General features: G+C 42.7%; 1 protein-coding gene across 3 annotated transcripts in view; it reads left to right on the top strand.

The window, feature by feature from the left end:
- PAH (phenylalanine hydroxylase) overlaps nucleotides 1-13,818 on the top strand; it is a 105,158-nt gene that overhangs the window by 47,139 nt on the left and 44,201 nt on the right. For all 3 annotated transcript variants that reach the window (XM_032416585.1, XM_032416584.1, XM_032416586.1), the window contains one exon: nucleotides 9,114-9,297. In XM_032416585.1, coding sequence (XP_032272476.1) covers nucleotides 9,114-9,297 — 184 coding nt within the window. The remainder of the gene's footprint in view (nucleotides 1-9,113; nucleotides 9,298-13,818) is intronic.

Genomic DNA, 13,818 nt, shown 5'->3' with positions numbered 1-13,818 from the left:
AGGCATTGATTTCAAGTACTACTACCGTGAAAACAGCCCCCAAAAGGCAGGGCAGAATCAAAACAAAAATGATGGTGTAAATAAACTTACCTTTCCTTAATAGAGACAAAGGATACAAATCTATCCAGCTCCCCCAAGGTTGGCAATGGAGTGAGAACATTCCATATGGGAGAATCACCTGTACCCTATGAATCCCTCACTGCAGTCATATCTCTGTTTAATGAGCAAGACCATCCTTTGATGGCTTGCAGCATATCAGAGATCCAACAGGGACATTTAACTAAACATTAATACATGCTCAGAGTAATAAACGAAACACTAACAGTTATATGAACCTAGACCATGTGGCCCCCCTGGCCTGACTCCATATGGTGGCAGCTTTCTTAGCCCCTAGCCACCAGGAGGACATACAGACATCCTAGCTCTTCAAACAAAAAGTGAGATCTGCAGAGTGAGAGCAGATTTCTCCCAGCATGGTCAGGATTCATTCCCTGCCTGAGAGCCCATCTTTTCATCAGATGATTAGCACCCAAGTCACCATCCCATTAAGGGATGATGTTGCCTGCCAATGGACTTGTGGCCTTGTCAACCTCAGCTAGTAACAACATCAGAATGTAACACAATCAGTTTGGTATTTATAACAGAAATACAGAAGTACTGTGTTTGCCTGTGTTTGCTGAGTGGTGAGACAGTGAAGCAGATGTTTTAGTGACTTGGGGTCAAACAATTAGAAATACACCAAAGCCTCTACCTGCTAATCTGCCAATATCCCAGTGTCCTCAGTTGTTCTAATTTTCAATTCTTCATGCTTTTATTTAGAAGTTGTCTGTAGCTCTCTATATTTTTAGCCTCTACTAGCTCATGTCTGCGCCTTCTTAGAAAAATAGTCTCCAGAGAGTCTTTGCTGCAAGTGGCTTAGTAATGGGCTGTAAAATTGGATGCCAGCTCCCTGGGGAGGTTGCAAAGAAGAGGTCTCCCTCCTTCTGCTAGCATTCCACTAATCACCTTACTATAGATTCTCTAGGGAAGAGAACAAGCAAATATATGGATATACAGAGCGCTGAAGTTCATGGGTATGCTCAATTAGCATCATTTAATTGATGGGAACAGAGAGGTTCTGACTAAGCAAGCTGCGTAAGGCTAGACATTTAGAGCCAAAACCATTTCAGAGTTCACCCTCCATTTTCACAGTGGACGGGGCTTTTGGAAACAAATGGAAAAGGCCCAGTCAATATTTGTCACATTCACTTCCTATGCTCTGCCTGTGCCCAGATGACCCATGCCTTTTCTCCATTAGATATTCGGTGAGCTCCTCCTCTCTCATTTATGCATTCAATTAATATTTTTTGAGGTATCTACTGTTATCAGACCCTATAAAGGTGCTGGGGAGACTGGGGTGAGTCAGTCATTCTCTGCCTCTACAGAAATGTGAGAAGCTCTGGGTTCCATGAGGCAGAGTTGGCCAGGAAAGGTTTCTTGCAGATGTAATGTTTAAGCTGAAATCTGAAGAGGGTGGCCAGGAGAGAAGAAGGAGGAACTTAATTCCAGAACAAAGAAACAAATAACTTGAAGGGAGAGAATAAACAAGTGCTCAGGTCACAGAATCCTCACAGCCTTTCCATCTGCCAACCATTCCGGGGACAGAGGCTAGGGTGCACGGGGGACATCTAGGCTGATATGCCATGTTTACTATCTAAAGTTTGGACTTTAAGGTCCTGCCTGTGATCCTTGGGCCTGCCCTGGAGAGTGAGACGGAATCTAGAATGAATCATGAGGGTTGCCTTTACCCCTCTGGCCGTAGGCCTGGAGCAGTCGTGAGCGGTACAAGTGTTTACGGGAACATTGCTTCTTTAATCAAAATAAGAAGAGCTTTGAGCTCCACTGGAGGAAAAAAAAAAGTTCTTACAACCCAGATGACTTGTAAAATTTTCTTTAAAGCCCCCAGTATAGATTATGATACAAAGAACACCCATGCAACTCACTCTGTGCTTAAGAAATAGAACATTGCGTGAGTGACCCAAGTCCCTGGATAGCCTTCCCCATGGGCTTCCTCCTCAGATGCAGCTATTAATCTGAATTCGATGTTACTCCCACCTATCATTTTAGCCTTTGCTATATAGAGCTACCCATTAGTGACGTATGGCCTAGTTTTGCAAGCTTTGACTCTTTGTAAAATTGGAATAGTATTGCAACTGTCCTGTAGTTTTCTTTCTTGACAGAGTGGTGAACGTTGCTTTGGAGATTTGTTCAAGTTCATAATGTTCTGGCTATTTCATTCTCCACTCTGTATATTCATGGTGTGACTATACTTGATCCTCTCCTGTTGGTGGACATTTAGGTTGCTTTCATTGTTTACCCATATGGATGGTGCTGCATTAAACTTTATGTACAGGTCAGGTGACTATGTATTGACTAGAAGAAATTCTGAAAACTGACACTGTTTTTAGCTGCTAAACCCTTTAGAGCTGGACATATTTGAGAAATAGCAACACAGAGCTACTTTTTAACTTTTATGATGAAGTTTGATCTCATATGGTGAAAATTTAAAGAGTGCCATGACCCCATTGATGACACATGAGTTGTGATTGCTCTTCGGTAGCCCTGGGCTGAAACAGATCCTTTTTCATCTTATGACCTTCTTGGCAAGAAAAGGTATAAAAAGAGGAAACACAGTAAAAAAAGGCTCTTTTCTCTAAAGCCTCTAGAAGAGCCTGGATTAAGCTGCTACCCCAGTTCTACCCAGAAAGGGGTCTCCTCTGAGTTGGATGCAACCCCAACCCAATGGAGAGGAGGGTAGAGAAGAAATAATCTAACAAAGAGGGAGAAGACGGAGGGAAGAACAGGCAGAGATTACAACAGAGGTTCTTCCAGAGGAAGCAAGAGTGTGTCCCAAAAGATGGTCTCCACGGTGTGTGAATCCCACTGACAATCCAGCTTGAACCTGACTGAGAACTCTCCTCCAGAGCAGGGTGGGGAATAATCTGGAGCCCACTCTAGAATTTAATTGTGCTGCCCATACTTTCCTGAATGTTTTTGGTTTCCTGTTCATCCAAGGGGGTTTAGGTTCCAGATTCTTGCTCAACCAGGGCTGTTCCTGGCCCTCTCCCAAGAGGAGATCAGCAAAATAGATAAGAAGCCCAGCCTCCTTCTATATCTATCTATCTAGATATCTCTCAAATCCTTCTGTCATTTTACCCCAAATATTGTAGGGGCCTCCAGACCACTTCTGCCCTTGGCCCACTACAGTCTATTCTTAAAACAGCTTCCCGAGTGCTCCTTTTAAAACACGAGTCCAAAAATGTATCTTCTGTGCCTCATTACCTTCTGTAGCTTCTTATTGCCACTCTGAGTGAAAAAACAAAGTTCAGGTAATGGCCGATAGGTCATTGTCAGTTACTGCTCTGCCTCCTGTCTTGTTGCTCTCCCTCTTGCTCATTCTGCTGCAGACACTCTGGCCTCCTTGGTGTTCCTCAGTCATCTTGTACACTGTCTTACCCCAGGACCCTTGCACTTGCTGTTCCCTCACGGCTTGCTCTCTCATTGACTTCAGGTCTGTGCTTAAATGTCACCTGTTTATTTTTTGAGCCCTTCCTTACCACACTGTTTAAAAAAAGCACCTTCATGGCACCCCTGGAATATCCAATCACTCTTTGGCTTGGATTTTTTTCCATTCCATCTGAAGACTGTATACTCTATTTATTTTTCATAGTTACTATTTATCTCCTGCTTCAAGAATTTGAGCTCCAGAAGAGCAGGGATTTTTCCCACTCTGTTCACTGTTGTATCCCAGCACCTGGGACAGTGTTTGGCACATGGAAGGTGCTTGATTAAATGAGTTATTGAAAGCTCCTGTTTACTTGAGACCAATGATTTGGGACATTCTTTGTGAATGTCTTTGATTTGCCCCCAGAAACCTCTGGAATAGGCCAGAACATAACTTCTTTTAGGTTTATTCTAAGGCAACAACATGGAGTGATCCAAAAGGCTCTCCTTTTCCAGCCTCCTCCCGTCTGAAAATATCTTCAGCTTTTCCTTCTCCTTTTTGAAACTTGCTTTCAGGAAAGAAGCTGAGAAAAATTTAGGGTAAAGCAAATAATGAAGGGTAAAATAACTCATAAAACATAATGTGTTTTGCCTCCCAGGGAAATGTATATCTATACCAAGCTGAGAGAGGCAAAGTATAATAAGTCCTTACTGGGTATCCATCAATGAAGCCAAAAGGGTGTGAGGTGTTTTTTCCCTTTTTCTTACTGAGCTACCAGGTAATACTATTGTCTTTATTTTAAACATAAACAAATAAAAGTTCAGGATGACCAACTAATGTGTACAGAGGTGGTGAGCAGCAGAACCAGAAGTTGAACTCAGATTAGTTTCCAAAGCCCTCCCTTTCTACACTATACCATTCTCCTTTTCTTGAGGAATGAGATAGAAGAAGAAAGAATGGACCCTAAGCTTGAAAAGATCCAGAAGGGCAAATCCACTTTTCACCATTGCAATTTCTGTGTATCTGTAGTTTTATTCACTAGTGACCAAGACCCCTTTAGAAAGGTTTTCTTTCTTTTTTTTTTTTTTTAAGATTTTATTTATTTGACAGAGAGACACAGCGAGAAAGGGAACACAAGCAGGGGGAATGGGAGAGGGAGAAGCAGGCTTCCCGCGGAGCAGGGAGCCCGATGTAGGGCTCGATCCCAGGACCCTGGGATCATGACCTGAGCTGAAGGCAGACGCTTAACGACTGAGCCACCCAGGCGCCCCTAGAAAGGTTTTCTTCAAGGATGGGCACAGGAAGGTATTTCTGGCCAATCCTTATTAAAAGAGGCTATTCATTTCAGTTTATTTTTCTCTGAGTCCCCACACTCTCTGCTCAGGAGTTCCGATTAATTAAGGTGTTATGCTGTTATCTTTTATGCGTAAATTCACTATTGGACAAATCATGAAATTGTCTTCGAAATGTTTAGCTCTCAACTTTCTTGCCTCCACCCAGATGTCCATGTGGAATAACAGAAAGTGTTCTTTATTTGTTCCTCACCCAAAGATGTGGTGAGTGTATGTGGGTCAATTTGTAAACCTACACAGGCCCCTTGCTTAAAAATAAAAATTCATTTACCAAAGGTAACTATGATCATAATCAGGTTTGGAGGTTCATTTCTAAAGTCTCCCTTTGCAACCAAAATTATTGGTATCTAAGGATCCACACTGATAAGCTGGAAAAACTCCAATAAGCAAATTGCATGCCAAACTTGAGAGTTAATTATTAACAAATTGATTCAAACGGGAAAGAAATAGTTTAGAGAGTTTTACGGAGTGTTCTCAGCCAAAAATTTCACTCACATTTAAAAGATATATTTTTCTTTTCATTATATGAATAATATTGTAAGACTTTTGTCAAATAAATAGAAGTTGTACATAATCTCATAATAACTCATTTTGATGCATTTTATTCTAGTCTTTTTCTTTTGGCCTGGGCATAGTTTTTTAAAACATGTTTTAATTATCACATTCTTATATGCGTCATAAGTATTTTCCCAAGTGGTTGTCATTGTAAGCTTTTAAGATATAAAGTTAATTTTTCATTGTAAAAGTATAAGTGTTATTTTTAGAGAAGTTGAACTATGATAAAAAAATAGAAAGAAGGAAACAAAATCATCTGTAGGCCCATCGTCTATAAACTACTACTGTTTACATATTTTAGAGTGATTACTGACACTGCTTTATGCATGTTGTTGTTATTTATTTATTTTTTAAGATTTTATTTATTGGGAAACCTGGGTGGCTCAGTTGGTTAAGCGTCTGCCTTCAGCTCGGGTCATGATCCCAGGGTCCTGGGATCGAGTCCCACATGGGGCTCTCTACTCAGTGGGGAGCCTGCTTCTCCCTCTGCCTGCTGCTCCCCCTGCTTGTGCTCTCTCTTGCTCTCTCTGACAAATAAATAAATAAAATCTATTTGAGAGAGAGAGACAGTGAGCGAGAGAGAGCGTGAGCAGGGGTTAGGGACGGAGGGTTGAGGGCCAGAGGGATTTTTTTTAAACTGAAGTATAATTGACATACAATATCCTATCAGTTTCAGATGTACCTCATAGTGATGAGATATTTTTATACATTACAAAATGATCCCCACCATAAGTCTAGTTACCATCTGTCACCAAACAAAGTTATTACAATAGTATTGACTAATTCCCTATGCTGTGCTTTACATGCCCATGACTTATTTTTTTTGTAACTGGAAGCTTCCACCTGTTAATCCCCTTCACCTATTTCTCCTGCCCCCCCAGCTCCTACCCTCTCTGGTAACCAACCTTTTGTATCATGTTGATTGATTTGTGAATGTTACTTACTTTTCAATGGTGGCATAATCTCCACTGAGTGATTCCACTATAATTTTCCTAATTGTTCCCCTATTGTGGGAGGTTAGTTAGTTTATGAATTTTGGTGAATTTTTCCCCCATAAGTTAGATCTCCAGACCTATAAAAACTGAGTCATGGGGCATATGTTGTTTTATGGCTATTCCTAAAGTGAGAGGCTTCTCTCTGGAAGTGCTTTTGTGAAGGGTGGAGTGTGGGTGTTGAACACAACAGCCTATAGTCTGTCTCCACCTTCCACTTTTCCCACCCCTTCCATCACCTGCTGCACTCTAACAAATAAGCATGCCAGAGGTGTGTCCACTCTTGGTTCTTGGCTTTGCTGTATTTTCTGCTCTACACAAGACAGGAACTGGTTATCTCTTCCTTTGAACTTTCAACTTAGGCAAATAGTAGGTGGAGCTTCTCTTTCTTTCTGAGCCAAGAAGGATGACATTGCTCTTTGCTTTGTTTAGGAAGTTACCTCTGTTTGTCTGGAAAGCTTCAGAGCAACTGCTATCTCTGTGGTCTTCCCTCCTCCACATACACTCTCCCTCTCCTGTTGGGACCCTCACATTGGGCTCCCTGGCCATCACTGTCAAGGCTGGATTGTCTGCAGCTGATGCCCATAAACAATGGCTCTATCATGTGCCCTCGGGGATTATGAGGAAGAAAGTGCAGGAAGAGTACCTGTGTGGGGTTACTTATTATTGTGTTTGCCATACCCAGAGGTTTTCATTTTTTCTGCTTTGCCCACTAGTAATAGTCATGATAAAAGCTGATATTTGCAGAATTCTCATGGTATCCCTGGCAGGAAGGCAGTGTGGTCAGAACACCAATAACTTTCCAGCCACTTCTGGAAAAGCATCACCATCTCTGACTGCATATTTTACAACTCCCTTAACCTACTCAAAGGTTTGTTGGGAAGGTCACAGAACATAATTCTAAACTGTGAAGTGATAATCAAAACAACAAGATGTCATCATTGTAATTATCAGTGTTTTCTCTTCAACCATATGCCCTTAACAATCAAAGAGAAAGATATACTTCCTGGGGCACCTGGGTGGCTCTGTTGGTTAAGCGTCCTACTCTTGATTTCAGCTCAGGTCATGATCTCAGGATTGTGAAATTGAGTCCTGCATCAGGCTCCATGCTGGGTATAGAGTCAGCTTGGGATTCTCTCTCTCCCTTTCCCTCTGCCCCTCCCCCCCTAAGAAAATAATACTTCCTGAACTACAATATTGATGAATTTCATTTTTTTGGAATTATAGAATCAGTCAAATTAGATTTTTTTTCAGGTTATGCTTTGTTCATTTGAATGTTTGGGATAAACGCTATTAATTATTTGTTTTAAGGAAGTGTAGAGCATATTCCTTGGTTTTCTTCACTAAGAATAGTTCTGTCAATGAAATCAGATTTTCTGAGTAAGAAGCAGATGACTACCATGCATTTAAATTTGAGGACCAATTTAAGTAAATGACTTTTTCTTTTTCATGACAAAACCGATGATAGCTAAAACATCACCAGCCGAAGACATGGAAGTTGAGTAGCTATAGTGATTATTATTTTTTTTTGGCGTTTAATAAAACCCACATATACATGAATCTTCCCTTCTCAATGAGGCCTCTTATGTCCCCCTTATTTAGTTCTACAGTTTGTCCTCACTTTCCCCCAGGACTGCCTATCCCCTTCACCCTGCTCTGCTTTGTGTTTTTTCCCTTGGGCTTTTTCATTACAGTCATTATAAAATCATACATAAATCAGTTATCTTTTATGATTGTTATTTGTCTCCCCCAACTTAAATGTAAGCTTTAGAAAGGAAACTATCTTGGTCTGTTTTGTTTACTGATGTATACCAACCACCTGGAAGGATGATCAGTACCTGGGAGGTGCTACCTATATTTTTTGCATAACCTGAATGAAAAGTAATTATATAAAAATATGAATGGTAGCTATACTACCATTTTTATACCAGCTAATTTTTATTAGCTAATTGTTACTGAGCATTTACCATGTACCCGGGGTTATGCATACACCTATCAACCAATGCTCCCAACAAATTTATGAAGCAGGTATCATTAATACTGTTAAATTACAGATGGAAAAACGGAGCATTAGAAACATAAAAGTAAATTGTCTAATCTTACAATCCATATGAGAACTTTGATTTAAACCCAATAAGCCTGATTCCCGGGGACCCTATTTAAGCTGGGCAATGTTGCTTCTGTATTATCAATTTACTGAGATATTATTATTGAGATTCCAAGGGATTTCATTTGGGAAAGGAGGTTTCCCTATGTAAACATTTTTGCTAAACTGCTGCCCTAGGCATTTGAACCAAACCAAAATCTTAGGTTTGCAACTCTAGGCCTTTAGCAGATTTCCATGTGATTAAATTCTGTAGCATTTGCACTATTTCCTGCACCTTTTATTACTTGGTTTTGCACAGACAAGTAAACAACTTTTGTTACTTTAAGGACTTTCTTCTACTCTTTTATATAAAAAAAGTCCTGTTCCTCCTCTCTCTGCATTTTATTGTGTTGCGTGTTTTGCTCTGGTTTTATGTGTGTGCGTGTTTGTTTGTTTTTTCAAGTAGGCTCCATGCTGGGCATGGAGCCCAATGTGGGCTCGTGACCCTGAGATCAAGACCTGAGCTGAGACGAAGAGCAGGATGCTTACCCGACTGAGCCACCTAGGCATCCCTCTAGGTTGTGTGTTTTGTCTGTGTTAATTCCAGTGACTGTCCCCTTCACACTCCCACTTCTCTTTTCTAGGAGAATGATATAAACCTGACCCACATTGAATCCAGACCTTCACGTTTAAAGAAAGATGAGTACGAATTTTTTACCTATCTGGATAAAGGTAGCATGCCTGTCCTGGCAAACATCATCAAGATCTTGAGGCATGACATCGGTGCCACTGTCCATGAGCTTTCCCGAGATAAGACAAAAGACACAGGTAAGAAACAGAAGGATTTTGCAACACAAGCAACTTGACATTTTCTTCAAAAAATACTGGCAAAAATAGTGTCTATCCTGGTAGACCACTGTGGGGGACTAAGCTGGAGGAGGTTATGTTAGGGACCTAGAGGTGTACCTAGCACATTTTAGACATTTAATAAATGTGCTTTTTTCACTTCCTCAAGACAGCTATTTCTTATATTAGTAATTTTCTTTCTTTTGCCGCAATTTTATATATTCTAAATTTTAGCGATCATGAATAAAGCAATTATGAACATTCATGGGCAGGTTTTTGTGTAGACATGAAATTTTAACTCATTTGGGTATATACTTAGGAGTGTGATTGCTGAGATGAACTTTTTTTTCCCTAAATAATCAAAACACTTTTTTCTACTGTAAAATAAAAAAAAAAATTTTTTTTTTTTTTTGCCAGAACAGTGAAGACTTTGGGTCAAGAGAGTTTCAAGCTCTGTAGCTGAAAATAACATTTTAATTGGCAGAGATGCCTTAAAATGAGAGAACACCCACCTCTTTGCACAGGCCATTGAAACATTTTCTAAAAGATACCCGCAAGGCCTTCCTAGGCGATCTCTCTTCTTTTTCTGCCCTCATCCTCCTGTGGCTGTTACCAAGACAAGGAAGTTTATTCCCGGATTCTGCCCCTGCAGAGCGTAGAAAGCCAAGCCCATGGGCTCAGGTCACTGAGGGGCAGGCACTTGGAATTCCTCTTCAGATCAACCCTTTTTGCCTTCCTTCCCTTCCACCTCCCGAGCTGCTTTGCTGATGAACGCCCTCTCTTGCTTTTCCGGCCACCTGCTCCCAACAGGAGCTGCAGGCCCTCAGGACAAAGGGCCTGCCGGATCCTGGGGCAAACTCTGCCTCTGCTTGGAGCAGGTGGAGGCTGGGCCAGCTGGGGTCCTGGGGTAGGAAATCAAAGCAATTGATGAGCAGGCAGGCAGCTCCTTGGGGAGCCAGGGAAGACATATGTAGATCAACTGAAGGGCGGGCAGCCTGAATTGGAGGCTCAGAAAGGAGGTTCTTAATGGAAACACGCAAGGATAGTTAGGAGTCCTGACTCCGGAACTAGGGGACGCTACACTTGGTGTGACTTTAGGCAAATGACTACCCTTCACAATCTCCCACGGTATCAAACGAACAAGAGTCTGCCTCGTAGGAATAATGAAATAATGCCGGTGGAGCTTTGAGAACCGTGCAGACGATGTTTAAGGGCTTAATAGATGTTCTCTATTCTTACCATTACCATCATTGTTATTATAAATCATGACCCCAGCACAGGAGCCATGAAAAGCCAGCCGTACACAACAACTTTTTCAGAGATTCTGAGAACTGGCAAATGACCTCAGAGGTCGTGCAGTCCAACAGACTCCTTAATTTTTCATTGTAAAAAGCAGAGGCCATGACTTGCCTTAAGGCACAGAGTGAATTCGGTGCAGTTGTGAGTGCTTACTCAAGCCCCACTCTGCACCAGGCATCGTGATAGGATCTGGGGGGAGAAGGGCTCAACACTACCCGTTCTGATGGCGCTCACAGGCTGACAAGCGTGAGGAGACACCCAAGTGAATACAGTCCAGGGACAGGTGTTGTCATGAGGGCAAGGTGATGGAATCTGGCAGGGGGTTGACATTTGAAACTGGGTTGACATTTGCCCTATTGAAGACAACCCTGGTAGACTTAACCCTTGAAAACCACACGTGTCTCATTTTATTTATTCGTGTGGTTGATCATCCCAGCCCCTACAGGCCGCCCCTCCCCGACACAGTTTCCTGACCCCCGTGTCCACGGAACAGAACGGTTGTTCAGGGTGCTGGCCGTGCTCAAACAGCACAGTCTCGCCCCTGCAGAGAGGGGCGGCTCTTTGGGTTTCTCAATTTTTTGAACTGGAGTCTGGGCCCAGAAACAGATCTTTCTGGGGAAAACAACCATCCCTTTGCAGAGTTGTTCTTTCCACGGAACTCAGTGGGAGAATGATTAGAGGAAGAAAAGCATCATGGTAGATCTGAACCTTTGATTCTTTCGCTCGACAAAAATGCCCCTTTCTTTTGAGGGGCTCAGATCTCAGGAGTGAGTCTGACAGCAGGTTGAAGTGGGAGATCTGAACCCCTCGAATCAATTTGGCTAAACCACTTTCCACTCTTGTTTTTAAACCATTCAAAAGGCCGTGTGGGTGATAGAAAATGAAAGTTTTCAGTTTCTTAATTGCTAAAGTTCCCCACCCAAAACAGCTTAAGGGAAGGTTAATTATGGTGACATGTTAAAGAAATCCCATCCTTCTAAAATGCCTCCTGGAGAAGCTGATGTGACTTTAATAGGATTTTAGTCCAGAGAGTCTTTTGAATACTTGAGGTCTATTCTCTTGCTATCCTCTCTCCTGATGACCTCAAATCCTTCTTCAACCCAACATGAAAGAGCATTAATATCTTCCATCGATCAATCTACTAATCCTTTTACCTTTCCCTTTGAGTCTTCTGCATGACATTATGTTTAGAAGGGGATGGAAAATTCCTACATGGAGGCAGATTGCAGCCAGGAGAAGCAGACGGACAGAATGTCTTGGCTAGACGGAGGTATAGGATTATCACCTTTTGAGAAATTTATCCAATTGGAGTTATTTTCCAAGAGCGAATGGACATCTGGTGGATTTTGTTCAAGCTGTGGTAATTATAAGAGTCCTGCAGTGGGGGCAAAGGGAGTCCACGCTGCCAGTACAACTGTATTTTCTGTGGGGGAACGGAAGGGCTATTTATCTATTTATTCGTCTATGTATCTGTCCGTCTGTCTGTTTAGCTATGTTTCTATCTGTCTGGCCTGGGGGCTCTTACAATTTTGCTTTTCCATTTGGATTGAATCCTGAAGCAGTGATGTAAGGGAAACAGTTATTGTGAGAAGACACACGCAGCATCATGACACTCATTGCTTCCCCCTCACACACCCCTCCCCGCTGCCAGCCCTGTCTTCCAGCCCCCTTGCTGCTCCAGTGGTGCTACCCTGATGCGCAGGGCCCAGGTAAGGCTGAGGTTTCAGATCACCTGTCGGGGGACTAAAGCTAGAATTCCTTGGAGGAGCCTGGAAGACACCTGGGATTGTGGGCAAGATGGTACATATGCATGTGCATGCATACTTTTAGAGCGATTTTCAAAGGGATCATGGTTCCCAAGGAGCTGAGGACCCTTAGAGAGAAGGTGCTTAGGGCTGTAGGGGGCTCCAGATGGCTGGGGGTTCCCCATGCCCACCACTCATGCCCGCCTTTCCTCTCTCCCTTCTTCTGCTCTTATGTTCTGTGCTGCCCTCTTCCCTTTGTCCTCTTCTTGGTTCCAAACCTTCTCCTGTACTTTCGGCTTTGCCCCAAGGGCACCTCTCAGGGCTCAAGGTGCTTGTTTGTGGCCCTGGGTCTTCAGGAGACAAAGGATCTGCATGTTTATAAAAACACAGGATTGACAGACTTTTTCAGTACACCTGGATGCTTGCTGGATGCGTTGATGTTGTCATAAGTCATGACAGCTGGGGATGAGACTTTTATCTCAGCGGCATGCCTCACTGGTACAAGCAGACCCACAGCTAAGAGGATAAGCCAAAGCAGGGGGTGTGTACCAAGCCCAGAGCTGGAAGCAGAGCTGGTGTTGTTGGTATGGGGCTCGCTCCCTTGCAGTCTGTTAGAGGCAGCTCTATTCACTGGTGAGGGAAGATCCAGGGCAAATGTTATTTCTAGAGCCCAGGCCATTTGCCAGGTCGCAGGGCTTCAAGCTAAGGAAGATCATAAATTTATAAGCAGACTCTGTTTCTAAGAGGGATCCCTTATTTGCATGCCCAACCCAGTGTTTTCAAAGTTCTTTCCTATTAGGTTGTTTCGTTTAAGCTTTGCAACAGCCAACTCAGATAGCTAGAGCAAGAAGCTAACAGTATTCTCATTTTCAATGTGAGACACAGTGCTCCTTTGGAACAATGAAGATTCCACAATCCATGCGGCCCTTCAAGTTTACCCTGTCAAATACCTTTTCTCTGTGTGACAGGTGTGATAGGAGGTGATAAGAGAATATGAAATGATTGTAACAATGTTGATTTGCCATTCATGTTGGGTTGAGGGAGCATGATAGCGATTCAGAAAAAGCCATGAATTTAGAGTCAAGAATTAGGACTTGGACTCCTATTCTGTATACTGCCGACCAGATTTGAATCCCATCTTTTTTTTTTTTTTTTTTTTTAAAGATTTTATTTATTTATTTGACAGAGAGAGAGGGAGAGTGAGCACAAGCAGGGGGAATGGCAGGCAGAGGCAGAGGGAGAAGCAGGCTCCCCACAGAGAAGGGGGAGCCCGATGTGGGACTCGATCCCAGGACTCCGGGATCATGACCTGAGCCGAAGGCAGTCGCTTAACCAACTGAGCCACCCAGGCGCCCCAGATTTGAATCCCATCTTACCCCCTGACAGCTGGGTGACCTCATTATCTCTTGTTCCTCATATGTGAAATAGAGCTAAGACCAACTTGACCACTTTCTAGGGC

The sequence above is a fragment of the Phoca vitulina genome, unplaced genomic scaffold (genome assembly GCF_004348235.1).
Source record: "Phoca vitulina isolate PV1807 unplaced genomic scaffold, GSC_HSeal_1.0 scaffold19, whole genome shotgun sequence".
Taxonomy (NCBI): domain Eukaryota; kingdom Metazoa; phylum Chordata; class Mammalia; order Carnivora; family Phocidae; genus Phoca; species Phoca vitulina.
This window is presented reverse-complemented; position numbering and strand designations above follow the sequence as displayed.